Source organism: Eubalaena glacialis, chromosome 1, assembly GCF_028564815.1.
Source record: "Eubalaena glacialis isolate mEubGla1 chromosome 1, mEubGla1.1.hap2.+ XY, whole genome shotgun sequence".
Taxonomy (NCBI): Eukaryota; Metazoa; Chordata; class Mammalia; order Artiodactyla; family Balaenidae; genus Eubalaena; species Eubalaena glacialis.
In genome coordinates this window covers 201,069,552-201,085,033 of record NC_083716.1, presented here as the reverse complement: position 1 = coordinate 201,085,033, position 15,482 = coordinate 201,069,552, and the positions used below count along the sequence as shown (strand labels likewise).

Genomic DNA, 15,482 nt, shown 5'->3' with positions numbered 1-15,482 from the left:
CACTATCTAGAAAGTGAAAAGACAACCCATAGAATGGAAGAAAATATTTGCAAATCATGTATCCCATGAGCGTCTAATATCCAGAATACATAAAGAACTATTACAAAGCAATAGTGAAAGACGAATAACCTAATTTAAAAGTGGAGAGAGGATTTGAATAGACATTTCTCCAAAGACGATATACAAATGGCCAATAGGTACATGAAACAATGTTGAATTAACATCACTAGTAATTAGGGAAATACAAATCAAGATCACAGTGAAGTACCCCTTAACACCCAATAGGATGGCTGTAATTTAAAAAAAAAAAAACAACAACTGGATAATTACATCGCTTGTGGGAATGTTATATGGTGCAGCTGCTTTGGAAAACAGTTTGGTAGTTCCTCAAAATGTTAAACATAGACTTACCATATGACCCAGAAATTCCACTCCTAGCTATATACCCAAGAGAAGTGAAAACATAGGTATACACAAAAACTTGTACATGAGTGTTAGCAGAAGTATTCATAATAGCCAAAAGTGGAAACAACTCAAATATACATTAGCTGATAAATAGACAAACAAAATGTGGTGTGTGTGTGTGTGTGTATACACACAGTGGAACTCTATCCAGCCGTAAAAAGAAATACTGATACACGCTACAACATGGATGAACCTAGAAAACATTACACTAAGTGAAAGAAGCTAGACACAAAAGGCCACATATAATATTTTCCCATTTATATGAAATGTCCAGAATAAGCAAATCCATAGTGACAGAAAGGAGATTACTGGTTGCCAGGGGCTGTGGCGGCATATGGGGTGGGGATAATAATAAGTGACTGCTGATGGGTACAGGGTTTCTTTTTGGGGTGATGAAAAAGATCCAGAGTTAGATGGTGGTGATGACTGCACAACTATGTGACTATTCTACAAAAACCATTGAATCGTATGCTTTAAAAGAGTGAATTTTATGATATGTAAATTATGTACCAGTTAAAGCAATTTGTAATCAAGACTTTGAGGCAAATGAATTCAAAGCACAAATACAATATAAATATGCCAGAAATTACTTCCCCTGCAAAGATTTAGATTTATAATGGAAAATTTTATGTGTCAACTTTTAAAAATATAAGGGGTGGCAATGGAATAATAGTCCCCTGTACGGAAGAGAGGAGGGCAGTTATCAGCAGAAGTGAGAGTGAGGGAGCTTGCTAAGGTGTTGAGAATGTTCTGTATCTTGATCTTGGTGGTGGTCACCTGGGTGTAAATATGTGTAAAAATTCCTGGAGTTGTATGTACACTTAAGATTTTTGTACCTCGTGTAAGGAAATTTTTAAAAAGAAAAAAAAAAATCTTCCCAGTCTCTATCCTCAAAGCTTTTAAGTCAGCAGGTCCAGAGTTGGGCCCTAGATTCATGTGTGTTGACAGTCTCTGAGAAACACTGCCTTAGGTTCTTGCTAAATTGCAGCTAGATAACAATATACTTGATTCATGCTTAGACACTGATGCCCAATATGTGAGGTTGTCTTAGTTTCCTTTTTCTCATAAGAAGGAGGAGGTCTTCGGTATCTCAATCCAAGGAAGTGACTATTGGCATATGTTGGGAAACTCAACTGTCCCATAGAGAAATAGCTTTTCAACTGGGGGTGGGGAGTAAGTGGGAGGCTTCAGTCATACCATTTGTGTAGCTACTGATGTTAGAAAAAGGGATGACACTATTATGTCAACCAGACAGCAGTGAAAACACTAAAATCATTACTCTTGAACACAATTAGGCTGATTCCAAGGCAGTTTGTAATAATTACATTTCTCAGTTCTGTAGTGTTTTCACATTTGCTGTCATTTCATTTTTGCCATGCATCTGTGAGATTTGTGAGTCAGGTATTACTACTTCCATTTTATAAGGTGAAGAAGCTGATGCAGACAGGTTTAATGTTAGAAAGTTTGCTGACAAGAATATGCATTGCTTGTTATCGTGTGTATTAGTCTACTAGTGCTGCCATAACAAAAATACCACAGACTGAGTGGCTTAAACAACAGAAATTTATTTTCTCATACCTCTGGAGGCCAAAAATACAAAATCAAGTTGCCGTCAGTGTGGGTTTCTGGTGAAGGCTCTCTTCCTGGCTCACAGAGGGCCTCCCTATGTCCTCACACGGCCTGTCTTCTGTGTGTCTGCAGGGAAAGAGCGAGAGCTCTGGTGTCGCTTCCTTTCCTTGTAAGGACAGCAGTGCGATAGGATTAGGACTCCACCCATATGAGCTCATTTAACCTTAATTACCTTCTTAATAGATCTCTCTCCAAATACAGTCACGTTAAGAGGGTTAGGCCTTCAACATACGAATATGCGGGGGAACATAGTTCAGTCCAAAACAGACTGCAACCAAGGGACATTCCTACCACTCTGAGGAAATAGTTACTTTATGTAGCAAGCCTGATTAACTACTTTTTGCAGTCCCACAACATGTGCAGATAAGCAGAGTTTTATTTTAGTAGATTGCCCTCTGCAATTACTTACAACAAAAATAAGACAAACTTGCCCTCCACCTAAGACATTCCCTCTTTATCTAGAAAATGTACTTTTATAAAAAAATATATATATAATATCTATTGATTTGACAACAATTTTCAAGATGTTATCTGGCTGAGAAAAGGAAAAGATCACTTCAAGGGAGTTGCAAAACCCTGGATACCAGTGCCCAGCTATGTTATCTATATCTGAGTGAGCAGCAAATGCAGTCACTTACCTTCTCTAGTCTTTTTTTCCCTTCTCTAGTCCTTAATGCTCTTTGCATATCTATAATCTACTTCAGTTCCCCCAATTTACCTTTATTTATTGATAACAGTGTAACTCTGTATTATTCCAAATATATATGGTTAAAATTAATATTTAAAGTGAATATTATTATGAGCCAGTCCTCGTTTGGATATGCTTTTAATAAAACCCATAGAAATTTCTTGAGAGCACTTTTTATATTACTTGAGATGAGCACAGAAATGAAACTAAAAAAATAGAAGAATCAGTTCTTAAAGCTGCTTTTTAATTATTATACAGGTCCTTAGAGTGTATTACGATCGCCTTCTGGATAATGCAGACAGAAGTTGGCTGATCAACTACATTCAAGAAATCTTGAAAAAATATATGCATGAAAATTTTCATGAGCTTTTTCAAAGTTTGGATTTTGATAATGATGGAGTGGTGGAAGAAGATGACTTACGCAGCTTAATGTTTTGTGATTTCCATGATCCCAAGAGAGAGGATACCAACTACAGAGAAGTTGCAGATGTAGATGCTCTCCGGGTGATAGTAGAAGCTCACCTAGAAGAATACAACAATATGAGCAAAAAAACCCTGAACCTTGTCTTATTCCGATTTGCCATAGAGCACATCAGCCGAATTTCCAGGATCCTGAAGCAGCCTCGCAGCCATGCTCTTCTGGTTGGTGTTGGAGGGAGTGGAAGGCAGTCTGTCACCAGATTAGCTGCCCACATGGCTGATTCTTCAGTTTTCCAGGTTGAAATCTCCAAGGGCTATGGTAATTCTGAGTGGCATGAAGACTTAAAAGTGATCTTAAGGAAATGTGCAGAAGGGGAGATGCAGGGTGTCTTCCTGTTTACAGATACTCAGATTAAAAAGGAGTCATTTCTAGAAGATGTCAACAATCTACTAAATGCTGGGGAGGTTCCGAATCTCTTTGCATTGGATGAGAAGCAGGAGATATGTGATAAGATGCGTCATTTAGATCGCCAACGGGATAAAACCAAACAAACTGACGGAAGCCCCATAGCTCTTTTCAACATGTTTATTGATCGCTGCCGCAACCAACTGCATGTTGTCCTTGCCATGAGTCCCATTGGAGATGCATTTCGGATTCGTCTTAGAAAGTTCCCTGCTCTTGTTAACTGCTGTACCATTGACTGGTTTCAGGTATTGTCATGTAAATTTTAGATAGACTTCTAGAAATATTGAATCTCCATCATGAGCATGACTTATTTTAGAGCCCCCCACCAAATTGTAGCTTAGCAGAATTTTCTGATCAATGATAATGTATTTTATGAAATTATAATTCAAAAATCATTATAATAGAAAAACTTCTTACTGCTAGTATATACAGTCATTGACATCAATTTATTGTAGAAAGTTTTAGGATAAAGTTGTGTATCAGTCAGGTTCCTGACAGGGAACAGAGAGCACCCTGGAAGGCCTCACTGAGGAAAGTTGAATGAAGGGACTGTTCATAGAGGTGTAGGCAGGATTAAAGGAACTTGAGAGGGATGGTCAGACAGGAAGTGGTGGAGTGTAGCAAGAAGATGTTACTACAGCTGGGTAAAAAAGGGAATAGGGAGGAAAAAGTGTTACTGGAACTTGGAGCTGTGGAAGTAGGAATGTCTGATAAGAACAGGAACCCAAAACCTAGAGCTCAGCTTCTGCTAGAAAGGAAGAGGGGTAGAAATGCCTCTACCTCTTTTTTTTTCCAGTCTCTTTCCATTAGCAAACCCAACAGGACGTCAAAAGGAAGAAAGCCCCAGCGACCACTTTTTCTAGTAAATTTCAGTATCAGGAAGTGCAGAGCAGACAAGGGGGTGGGGTAGGAAGTTTGCAAGCTGTGGCAGAGATCCTGTAAGTGAGATCTAACACATAAGAATTTTTGACCTTGGGGAATTTACATAGCCCCTTTGTTCCTCCATTTCCTGCTAAGATTAATTATTTCACGAAAAACTTATTTATTGAACTCTTGCTTTGTAGCAGGTCTTATCCTAAAGCTGGAGGTGAATAGGAAAATGAAATAGACTAGGCTTCTGCTTTCCTTGAGTTTGCTTACTTACTTGCAAATTAGTGAAAAATAATTCATCATACAGGGTAGCATGTATGTTTTCTGAATCAGTGACCTTTACGAGGAAAGATGAAGGACAAAAAGTGCCAGTTCTGAGAGGATCTGGTAAGAGAGAATAAATTAATGAAGACAAGGAGCTGCATAGAAGGAATGAACGGCGTGAGAGAAAATCAGGGTGACAAGGGCACAGTAACTGAGGGGGAAGTCATAGAGCTGAGGTCAGAAAGGTGGGAAGTGCCAGATCAGGTAGAGATTTACAAGTTGGGCTTTGGATTTTATTTTGAATGTGCTGGGAAGTCTTTGAAAGATTGTGAATTGAGAGTATGAAAAGAGCTAATTTGCCTTTGATAAGATCACTCTGGCAGCTGCATAGAGCACAGAAGCAGGGAGACCAGTTAGGACACTGTTGGAAAATTCCAGGAAGATGGTAACAGAGAGTTGAACTGTGATGATGGTTGTGGGTATAGAAAGAATGGAAAAGATTTGGAAGCTGTTTTAGGGATGGTGCCCATAGGACTTGCTTTTGGGATAGATGTAGGATTGAGGAAGAGGAGAGGGATCAAGGATGACTTTGGCTTGAGCAACTGGGTGTATGGTGGAGATGTTGACTAAGTTGGGGAGGACTGCAGCTATTTTGGGGGAGATAAGAACCGTGTTTTAGACTTGTTGAGTTTGAGATGGTTATAAGAGAAATCAAAGAGGTATTTGTTGATCTAATTCTGGAGTTTAGGGGAAAGGATAGTAACATTTACCTCGGAGAATTGTTGGGAGAATTAAATGAGATAATAATAGTAGAATGCGCACAAAGATAGACATTCTATAAATTTAGTTCCTTTTTTCTTCCTTGCTCCTACAATACTCATGTCCAATTTCTCTAACCCCTGAACAAACCATGAAGGGTTAATATTGCACACATTAGTCACTGGCTCCCTGTCCTAAGGGGTCAAGTACTTGGGGGAAGTTCCTCATGAGTGTCTGTCCCACCCCATCCCTCATGTTTTCCCCTGCATTTCCACCATCCGTGAAGGACCGCAGTAATAACAAACTCCTGTCAGTAAATTGGATCATGTGCTAAAGCATTTATCTTAAATTCAGTCCTGGCCTGAAGATGCACTACAGGCAGTTGCCTCCCGCTTCTTGGAAGACATTGAAGTGTCAGAGGAAATACGAGATGGCTGTATTGAGTTGTGTAAAAGCTTTCACACTTCTACTGTAGATTTATCGACATCCTTCTATGTTGAACTTCAAAGATACAATTATGTGACTCCTACCTCTTATCTTGAATTAATCTCTACCTTCAGACTGTTGTTGGAAAAGAAAAGGAGGTAAAAACAAAATTTCTTATTTCAAAGTAAGCTATGGTGGTTTTTAAAACATTTGTGTGGACAAAAATGACATAGCAATGATGTGGTAGAGATTTATTTCATATATGTATATACTGTGAGTTTTGTTACATCATTAAATGATTTACTCCACAGACATTCTTAGGGTAGGGAGCAGGGCTTATTCTTTTGTGCAGATGCATTGCCCAGCACATGATAAATGCATAATCATACCTGTTTAAGGAATGAAGGTGTGCCACTCAGAGCTGTGGTAAGGCTCCAGGATACTTTGACAATGCTATTGGGTAAACAACACTAGTGAGTAATTTTTCTTTAATAAGTAATTAGATAATAAATAAACCTTCTCTTTAGGTATTGAACAGCTGAAACCCAGAGACAGCCACTCAATATACATAACCAGCTTTCCTTCTTTAAGTAAACTCTTATTTGAAAACATCAATACAAACATCACTAAACTTATACGAATTTAAGCAATTTTTTATATTGCATTTGTAATTTTTAATATTTTTATTTCCCTCTTGAAGTCTGATTTAACAAACTAAACTTTCCCAGGTACTTAAATAATTTCTAAAATCTAGTAAGTTAAACTTATACATATGATAAGCCTTAAGTCCTTTTCAGTGTTTGACTATTGTCTAAAAACTTAATGAGATTTTTTTACTTCAAGGCACAAATTAGCTCTGTTGATCAATTACATAACTTATATTGGAGTACAAGGCTGATCTGTTCATCTAATAGACCAAATTCTTTTAAATATTAAAAAAATACTTAAAACACCAAATGTGCACAGATTCCTTGACAAAAAAATAGTAAGTTTAGTTTTTGCATATTAACTGTAGTTCATTCTAAATCTTCCTATGGCTAACTCACTATCTCAGGCATTTTGAAGTACCTTTTCTCGTATTGTCCAAGATGCTACCTAGATACTGGTGGGAAACTCCTTAGCCGTATTTATAGTGACTCTTGTAATGCCTTCCACAGCAGGAGTGTCATAGCTTTCCTATTCATCATGGCACACACCCCGTGTTGAATCATACCAATAGTATTTTTTCCATCTACCTAGTGAAATCTGCAAGTCCTACACAAGGCTGCTACATGACTTAGCTGAATTTTACTATTTCTTTGGCTGTCATTTTATTATTTCTTTCCATGTAGATCTTAGGATCTTTAACCTAATGGAATCTTGCTTTTCTCCCCCCATATTTTCCCATCCAGGGAGATCAAAACCACTTGGAGAGTCTGATTAATTTGGGGGTATCACTCATCTTTCTGTTTGATTATATGCTCACAGTATTTAAGGCCATCCTAACTGGAAGAAAGATTATAAAAGTGAGATACAAGCTTAGAGAAAGGTTGAAAGTAATAGTTATCTAGGCATTTTTAGATATTCTTGTTGGCCTTTCAACTTTCCTCTTTTTAAAAATGTTCTCCTTTACCTCAACTAGAATTCCCACCCTGTAGTTATTCTTCCCTTAATAGCTAAAGTCTTTAGATCTCCTTATAGCCAGGTAGTACTGTAACCTAGAAGCAAGTTATCAGGTTCCCTGCCAAGAAGCCAGTGTTTTAGCCAGCCAAGCATCACGTGGGATGAACCACCACACTGAAACTGCTTCATGTTGGCAGGAGTGAGACCTTTCCAGTGCTTGCTCCACAAGGGTTCCACTGAAACCAAACTCACAGATAATATGGTATCCTCTTTCCAGTCTCCTCAGTTCCCATTGCTGTAACAGGTTTTGCTCGGAGGGAATCACAAATGCCAAAAGTGTAGCATGTCCTGACTTGTAATGTTTTTTTTTTTCCTATGACAGCCTTTTCAGTTTTCCAGCTCAAGCCAGTTAAGCACTCAGTTGAAGAGTGCGCTTCCACCTTTAGACAATTATCAGGTTGGTTCGTTACCTACTCCAACCAACTTTTTGAAGAGAATTTCTAAAATGTGTCACCTTTTACTTTGAGACATTATGGCATCTCAAATATTTAAAATGAAACAAATTATAAAGGAGAGTTTTCTCTACTCATAATGTATAATTATCTCTAGAACACATATGAATGCAGATAAAAAATTTAAAGTATCTTAAAATATTACATTATTTTGAATCAATTATTATTACCGTATAATAATTTCGCACCAAAAAAGTGTTGAGCTTTATTCTCTATTGGCCACTTTTATCTTAAATTTAAAAATTCCTATTTCAAGATACTTAACACATCTTAAAATTATATGCTACTTTTGGCAGCATTCAAAATAGTATATTTTGGGCACTGAAGTCTATTTAAAATAACTGATTATAAAAAGATTTTAAGGAACAATAATGTTGTTGGAATAAACTTCCCAAGGTGACTAATTGTAGAGGCACATCATTCATCTTGGTATAGGAGGTTCCTTGCCTTATACTTAGTGTATTTATCTTTTGAATTTGTTATATGCCTAGATATTGTGTCAGGTACTGGAAATACAAAAAATCCCAAGACATACTGTCTACTTTTAATTGCACACAATCTAGAGTTCTAGAGTTTATATTTTTCACAAAATTGTTAATATATGTGAAAATCTTTCAAACCACTTTTTAAAAATTGAAGTATACCTGATTTACAATGTTGTGTCAGTTTCAGGTTTTAAGCAAAGCGATTCAGTTATATATATTTATAACTTTTCAGATTCTCTTCCATTATAGGTTATTTACAAGATACTGAATATAGTTCCCCGTGCTATACAGTAGGTCCACTTCTTTAGTTATGCCTTGAAAAAGCCTGAAAAGCTCAAGAACACTTAAGTTTTTTCCTTGAAGGAGGAGCTAGAGCCTGACAGCTAACCTTGTTTTATCTTTGCTTTCAGTGAAGTAATGAAAATGAAAAAGAGGTACGAAGTGGGTTTGGATAAACTAGATTCTGCTGCATCTCAAGTAGCCACAATGCAATTCGAGTTAGAGGCTCTACATCCTCAATTAAAAGTTGCTAGCAAAGAGGTTGATGAAATGATGATGATCATTGAGAGGGAGTCTGTAGAAGTTGCCAAAACTGAAAAAATAGTGAAAGCTGATGAAACAATAGCAAATGAACAAGCTATGGCTGCCAAAGCCATCAAAGATGAATGTGACGCTGACCTGGCAGGGGCCTTGCCCATATTAGAGTCAGCTCTAGCTGCCCTTGACACTCTGACTGCACAGGTAAGAGCACAGCCACAGGCTTGCTGGGAGACGCATCATCATAGCTTAAGAAAGTACTTAATATTGTGTGCTACAATCTAGTCTGTCTTTCCAAATTAGTCTCCACATTTAATGCGATTGAAATCATTTTCAAATTGGCAAAAAGATTCCCTCATTCTCCTGGAAAAAAAGAAATGTACATGCATGACTAAGACAATTTTGAAAAAGAAGCAAGCTTCCAAATGTTCTAAACAACCATACAACAACTGTTATTTCAGGAACTTTGCAGAACAACTTTAATCAACAGGGGTGTAAGACCCAAGTACATATTTTGATGCTATGTGCACCTATTTCATATTTAGACACTTGTAATTGGAATACACCTTACAGTATATATGATAAAGTGTTATGTCAATGTTTGTCAGTTGTTTTTTGTGATACATAATATGGCTTATAATGTTATATTTTATAATAGCATGTCTAAGCTTTGAAGTTTATTAAGGTGTAAAAGTGAACATTTCAATTAAGAAAGATAAAGATGAATTTTAAAAAATAAATAGTGTTGGGAATCTTGGCTAAACGTTTGGGTTAGGTAAGGGAGAAAGTGTTAGATCCTTTCGTCACACCTTACTCCAAAATAGATTTCAGATTGAAGTTTAAATATAAATAGTTATATTACTATAAAAATGGTAGAAAATGTAGGTCAGATGTTAATAATCTTGGAATGTAAACTAGAACCTAGGATTTCTTTGGTATAAGAAATCAGGAACAAAAAAACACTAAGCAATATTGTTCGTAATGTATATGCTCTCTTTTGTATTTTTCATAAATAATAAAAATTTTTTAAAGTACTGAATTTTAGTACCTAAAAGCCAACACATTTTGTTTGATATAAACACCATGGACAGAAATTTAGAAACACTGAGGAAAAACTTTTCAACTCTATGGTAAACAAGATATTAATATGCTTCTATGTGAAAAGCTCTTACAAATCAATAACAAGCTCTAAGATAAGATAGTAAATGGTATAAAGAAGTACTAATTCACAAAGGAGGAAATACAAATAGTCAATAAACATATGAATACAAAATGTCAATAAACATATCATACCTCATTTGTATTTAAAGAAATACAGATCAAAATAAAATTTCTTTGGCCTGTCAGAATGCCTACCAGTGTTGCTAAGGGTGTATGTAGTAAAACAGCAGGCACCCTTCTGCTTTCTGGAGGGCAGTTTGTCAATATTTGTCAAAAGCTTTAAAAAAAATAAAAGACATTAAGAGTTTAATTCAATATGGCAATTGTAATAGTAAAAAAGAGGAAAAGGCACAGATAGGGTATTAGAATTATGGTTCTTATCTGTGCATTGGAAGGCTATCTATGCAGCCATTAAAAATGATGTGTTTACTAGCATGAGCAGATATTCGCTATGTATTGTTGTTGAAATAGAACAGATTTTTAAACAGCGTGTATGTTAAGTATACTATGATTCATTGGTTAAAATACAACATATACACTGGTTTATAGCATATACATATGAAAAAGATATAGAGGAATATAAAGGAAAATGTTTACAGGAGCTAACTATATATAATTGGTTTATAAGAGACATTCATATGTATAATTTCTCTGTGTTTTTCTGTTTGCATCTATGACTTTTATAGCTTTTCAGAAGCAACAAAACTCTTACTTTGTGACAGCCAAACTCTCTTTCATGTGTTTTTGAAGTAGATTTCATGTCATAAGTAACCTCATATAGGGTATCTTCCTGTTACTCTTTTTTGTTTATAACTTTTCCTTTGGGATAAACTTCTCAACACTTCTTGACACAATTCTATCACTTTCACCATTTCTACCCAATGAACAGTGAGTTTCTATCTTATGGCTTAGTTTGAAAATAGGAACCGATTACAAGTCATATGTAAACAATTCTTTTTTAATAATAGCATGTTATTATTTCAAGGACATTACAGTGGTAAAATCCATGAAGAGTCCTCCCGCTGGTGTCAAGCTTGTTATGGAAGCTGTATGCATCTTGAAAGGCATCAAAGCTGACAAAATCCCTGACCCAACAGGTTCAGGGAAAAAAATTGAGGATTTCTGGGGTCCCGCCAAAAGACTTCTTGGTGACATTCGATTTCTACAGTCACTTCATGAATATGACAAGGACAATATTCCCCCAGCTTACATGAACATCATAAGAAAAAATTATATTCCAAATCCAGATTTTGTTCCAGAAAAGATTAGAAATGCTTCCACAGCAGCCGAAGGTCTGTGCAAATGGGTCATAGCAATGGATTCGTATGACAAGTAAGTACTTACAAAAAGAAAGTGAACTGGTGTGTTTTATTTTCAGGTTTGACCATTTAAATAATATAAAGAGCTACATAGGTGAGAGGGTCCTTCTGTCTAATGCCTGTTATATGACATATTTACTGGAGGCAAGACTATACCAACTAAATAGTATAATACAATGATACTTCAACTTTTTGGACTCAGGAACCCTTTACATTCTTAAAAATTATTGCAGTCCCCAAAACCTTTTTTATCTACCATATTAGAAGTTAAAACTGAGAATTTTAAAAAGTATTTACTTCATTTTTAAATAGCAATAAAAAACTCCACATGTTTACATAAGTAACTTTTTTTTAATCCACATTTTCAGAAAAAGTTGTGAGAAAAGTGGTGGTGGTTCGTATTTTTGCACATCTCTTTACTATGTGCTTTAATAGAAGACAGCTGGACTCAGATCTGCTTCTGCATTCAATCTGTTGTGGGATATATTGTTTTGATTGAAGTATATGAGGAAAATGCAGCCTCACACAGATGTTTAGTTGCACAAGGAGGACCTCTTGGAGTCCCTGAAGGGGAGGGGACATGTCTTGGACCACATTTTGAAAACCACCCTTAACATATATTCTTTGTTTAGACAAACAGCCTTTTTTTTTTTTTTTTAATATATATTTACTATTTTTTATTTTTATTTATTTTTGGCTGTGTTGGGTCTTTGTTTCTGTGCGAGGGCTTTCTCTAGTTGCGGCGAGCGGGGGCCACTCTTCATCGCGGTGCGCGGGCCTCTCACTATCGCGGCCTCTCTTGTTGCGGAGCACAGGCTCCAGATGCGCAGGCTCAGTAATTGTGGCTCACGGGCCTAGTTGCTCCGCGGCATGTGGGATCTTCCCAGACCAGGGCTCGAACCCGTGTCCCCTGCATTGGCAGGCAGATTCTCAACCACTGCACCACCAGGGAAGCCCAACAGCCTTTTTTGATGATTGTATGAGAAATACTTATATACAAAACAGAGTAAAAATTTGTGGTTATTTCTTCAAAAAAGGAACTATTACTGGTCGTCTTTCAAACTCATAAACAGTTTGAATCATTGTACATATATATATATTACAGGCTATGTATATTTTGGACCATGATATATTATGTTAATGATAAATTTTAATTTAATGTTTTATCATTTATTTAGAAAGATAACATGACTTATTCCATTTTCCAGATAGAAGAGAATTTAGATCCATCCTTTTTCCTACATAGTCCCTTTTATTACCAACATACATATTTATAAGATAGCTGGTTTTAGTTAGGGATATATTCTGAAATTTGAGAAAAGTACAATATAAAGACAGGAGTGTCATTCTTAGATGTATTTAATAAAACTGGAAGAGAAAAAAAAGTTGGGGAACTGAGGAAGTGGGTGGACACACACAAAATCATTTTAACTATTTTGAGATGAAAATAAAATAGATTAACCCATTTAATTATTTTAAATAATAAAAATTTTTTTAAACATGAAAGAGTAAAATGATGTAAATAAAATACCCTTCTTCTCCTCATCATAATTAAGCCTTAACGAATTAGGCTAGTTTCCACAAACACCGCTCTATTTTACATGTATATGCTTATTCTCCTTTTCCAAAATCACCGAAATTGACATTGGTGACAACTGAATATTTTATTTTGGGTAAAAAAATTACCTATTTGAAAACGTTATGTGTATTTGATATCTAATAGTCATGTTTTATGTGCTGAGATCAGGTTTGACTGATTCTTAATTGAAATATAGAATATAGAAATCAGTATAGGTTATACATGAAGATGTGTTTTGAGTTATAGTAAGGATATTAGAAAAGTAAATTCAGTGACGGAAAGTACACTAGAATATTAAACATGTATTTAATTTTCCAATTTTACTTTTGGCAGAGTGGCAAAAATAGTAGCTCCCAAAAAGATAAAACTGGCTGCAGCTGAAGGGGAGCTTAAAATTGCCATGGATGGTCTCAGAAAGAAGCAGTCAGTGCTTCGGGAAGTTCAGGACAAGCTGACCAAGCTTCAGGACACACTCGAACTAAATAAACAAAAGAAGGCTGACTTGGAAAACCAGGTATAGGATAATACAGACAAATATGGGCAAATCCTCAATTATTCTAAATAAAAATGATGTTCATGCTGGCACAAACACAGCAATCCTGTTTTCTTCCTGGTCAGTGGTTGGCAAACAGTGGACCACAGGCCAAGTCCACCATTGTCAGTTTTTGTACAGCCCACAAGCTAATAATGGTTTTGACATTTTTAAATGATTACATATTAAATGATTATATAAGTACCTGTATAATATCCTCATTTTTGCCTGTTGGTCCACAGAGCCTAAAATATTTACCTTCTGGCTCTTCACCCCACAAAAAGAAAAAAATTGTCAGTAATCTCTGTTGTAGATTACTAGAATATTGAGGTAGATTATTTAAATCACTCTTCATTATAAGTGAGAAAATGGAGAACCAAAATGTTAAGTGACTTAGGTTATATAAGAGTTAATAACTGATTTTCTTTGCTGTACACCTGAAACTAACACAACATTGTTAATCAACTGTACTCCAATAAAAATTATTTTTTTTTAAAAAAAGAGTTAATGGCAGAGCTGAGATTAGAACTCAATACCCAGAACCATAGTGTGTCCACTGAAAATGTTTTTAAGACTAAAATCATTGCTCTTAGATAGTGATAGCATTTGCAAAAATTAATTGCTAGAGTCTGATTATGTTCCAGAAAAAAGTCAAAATATTTTATAACAGTCAACATTTATTGAGTGCTTATATGCAAGGCACTGTTGTTCTGAGAGCAATGTATATTATCTCATTGATTCTCACAAAAGCTTTCTGAGGGAGGTAATCTTTTTGAACCATTTTGTAATAACCAAAGCACAGAAAAGTTAAGCAACTTACTCATGGTCAATGCAGCTTCTAAGCTAAGATCCAAACCCAGGCAATCTGACTCTAATAGCTATGCTCTTTCCCACTGTACTAGACTGCTTCTTTCTGTAGGATATGTGCACATATTCTATATTTGTGCAATATGTGACATTGTGCTAATCTTAAAAATGTGACCTATTATTAGGCATGGGTTCCAAGTGATGAGTTTTAGTTTAAATAATATAACTAAAAAATGGGTATGTGGTTGCTCACTGTAAACATTTTTCAACTGGGTTGTATGTTTGAAATAACTTTTCATAATAAAATGTTGGAAAATTGGTAAATGTAAATTGAATGCATGCATATATGTGTATTAAAAATCTACTTTTGGAAGAGAAATTTTGGCTAAAATATTTTTACTTGGTGGTTTCTGATGGCAACTTTATTATAGTCCAAGACCTGATTCAACATTTTAATACTGTTGAAAGAAGAATGGGTGAAGAAAGAAACTAGGAAGCAAAAGATATTAAAGGAGGGAAAATTAAGAGAGAAAGGTTTTTATTTAGGAAGTATCAAAAATATTACCAATTACATACCTTCTGCTTTTCTTAAACCTATCTTTAGATAAACTGATACAGTATTTTATATCTTTTACTCTAAAAGCATTTATTTAATATAAATATTAATAGCATAAGAAAAAGTATAAGCCAAATTCTTATTCCAAAATAATCTAAATGTCTCTGCTTTTATCAGTTATTTACTTCCTCTGTTCATGTAAATTATTTCATTTTGAACTTTAAGATAACCTTTACTTAATCTTGTCATCTTCTAAGAATAATGATGCTAAATCACTTAAGATTAATCAAAATAATTCAGGTATTCTATTGGAATATTGCTATTGCATGGGTTGAAATAGCTTTTCCCAAAGTTTGCCATATTCATAATTACCCTTCTTCTTTTTTAAAATAACATTGCTTAATT

General features: G+C 35.4%; 1 protein-coding gene across 1 annotated transcript in view; it reads left to right on the top strand.

The window, feature by feature from the left end:
- The window catches only part of DNAH7 (dynein axonemal heavy chain 7), a 246,777-nt gene that overhangs the window by 144,360 nt on the left and 86,935 nt on the right, over window positions 1-15,482 (top strand). Inside the window, exons 41-45 of the mRNA XM_061203571.1 lie at window positions 3,041-3,913; window positions 5,916-6,145; window positions 8,997-9,327; window positions 11,270-11,616; window positions 13,516-13,696. Coding sequence (XP_061059554.1) covers window positions 3,041-3,913; window positions 5,916-6,145; window positions 8,997-9,327; window positions 11,270-11,616; window positions 13,516-13,696 — 1,962 coding nt within the window. The remainder of the gene's footprint in view (window positions 1-3,040; window positions 3,914-5,915; window positions 6,146-8,996; window positions 9,328-11,269; window positions 11,617-13,515; window positions 13,697-15,482) is intronic.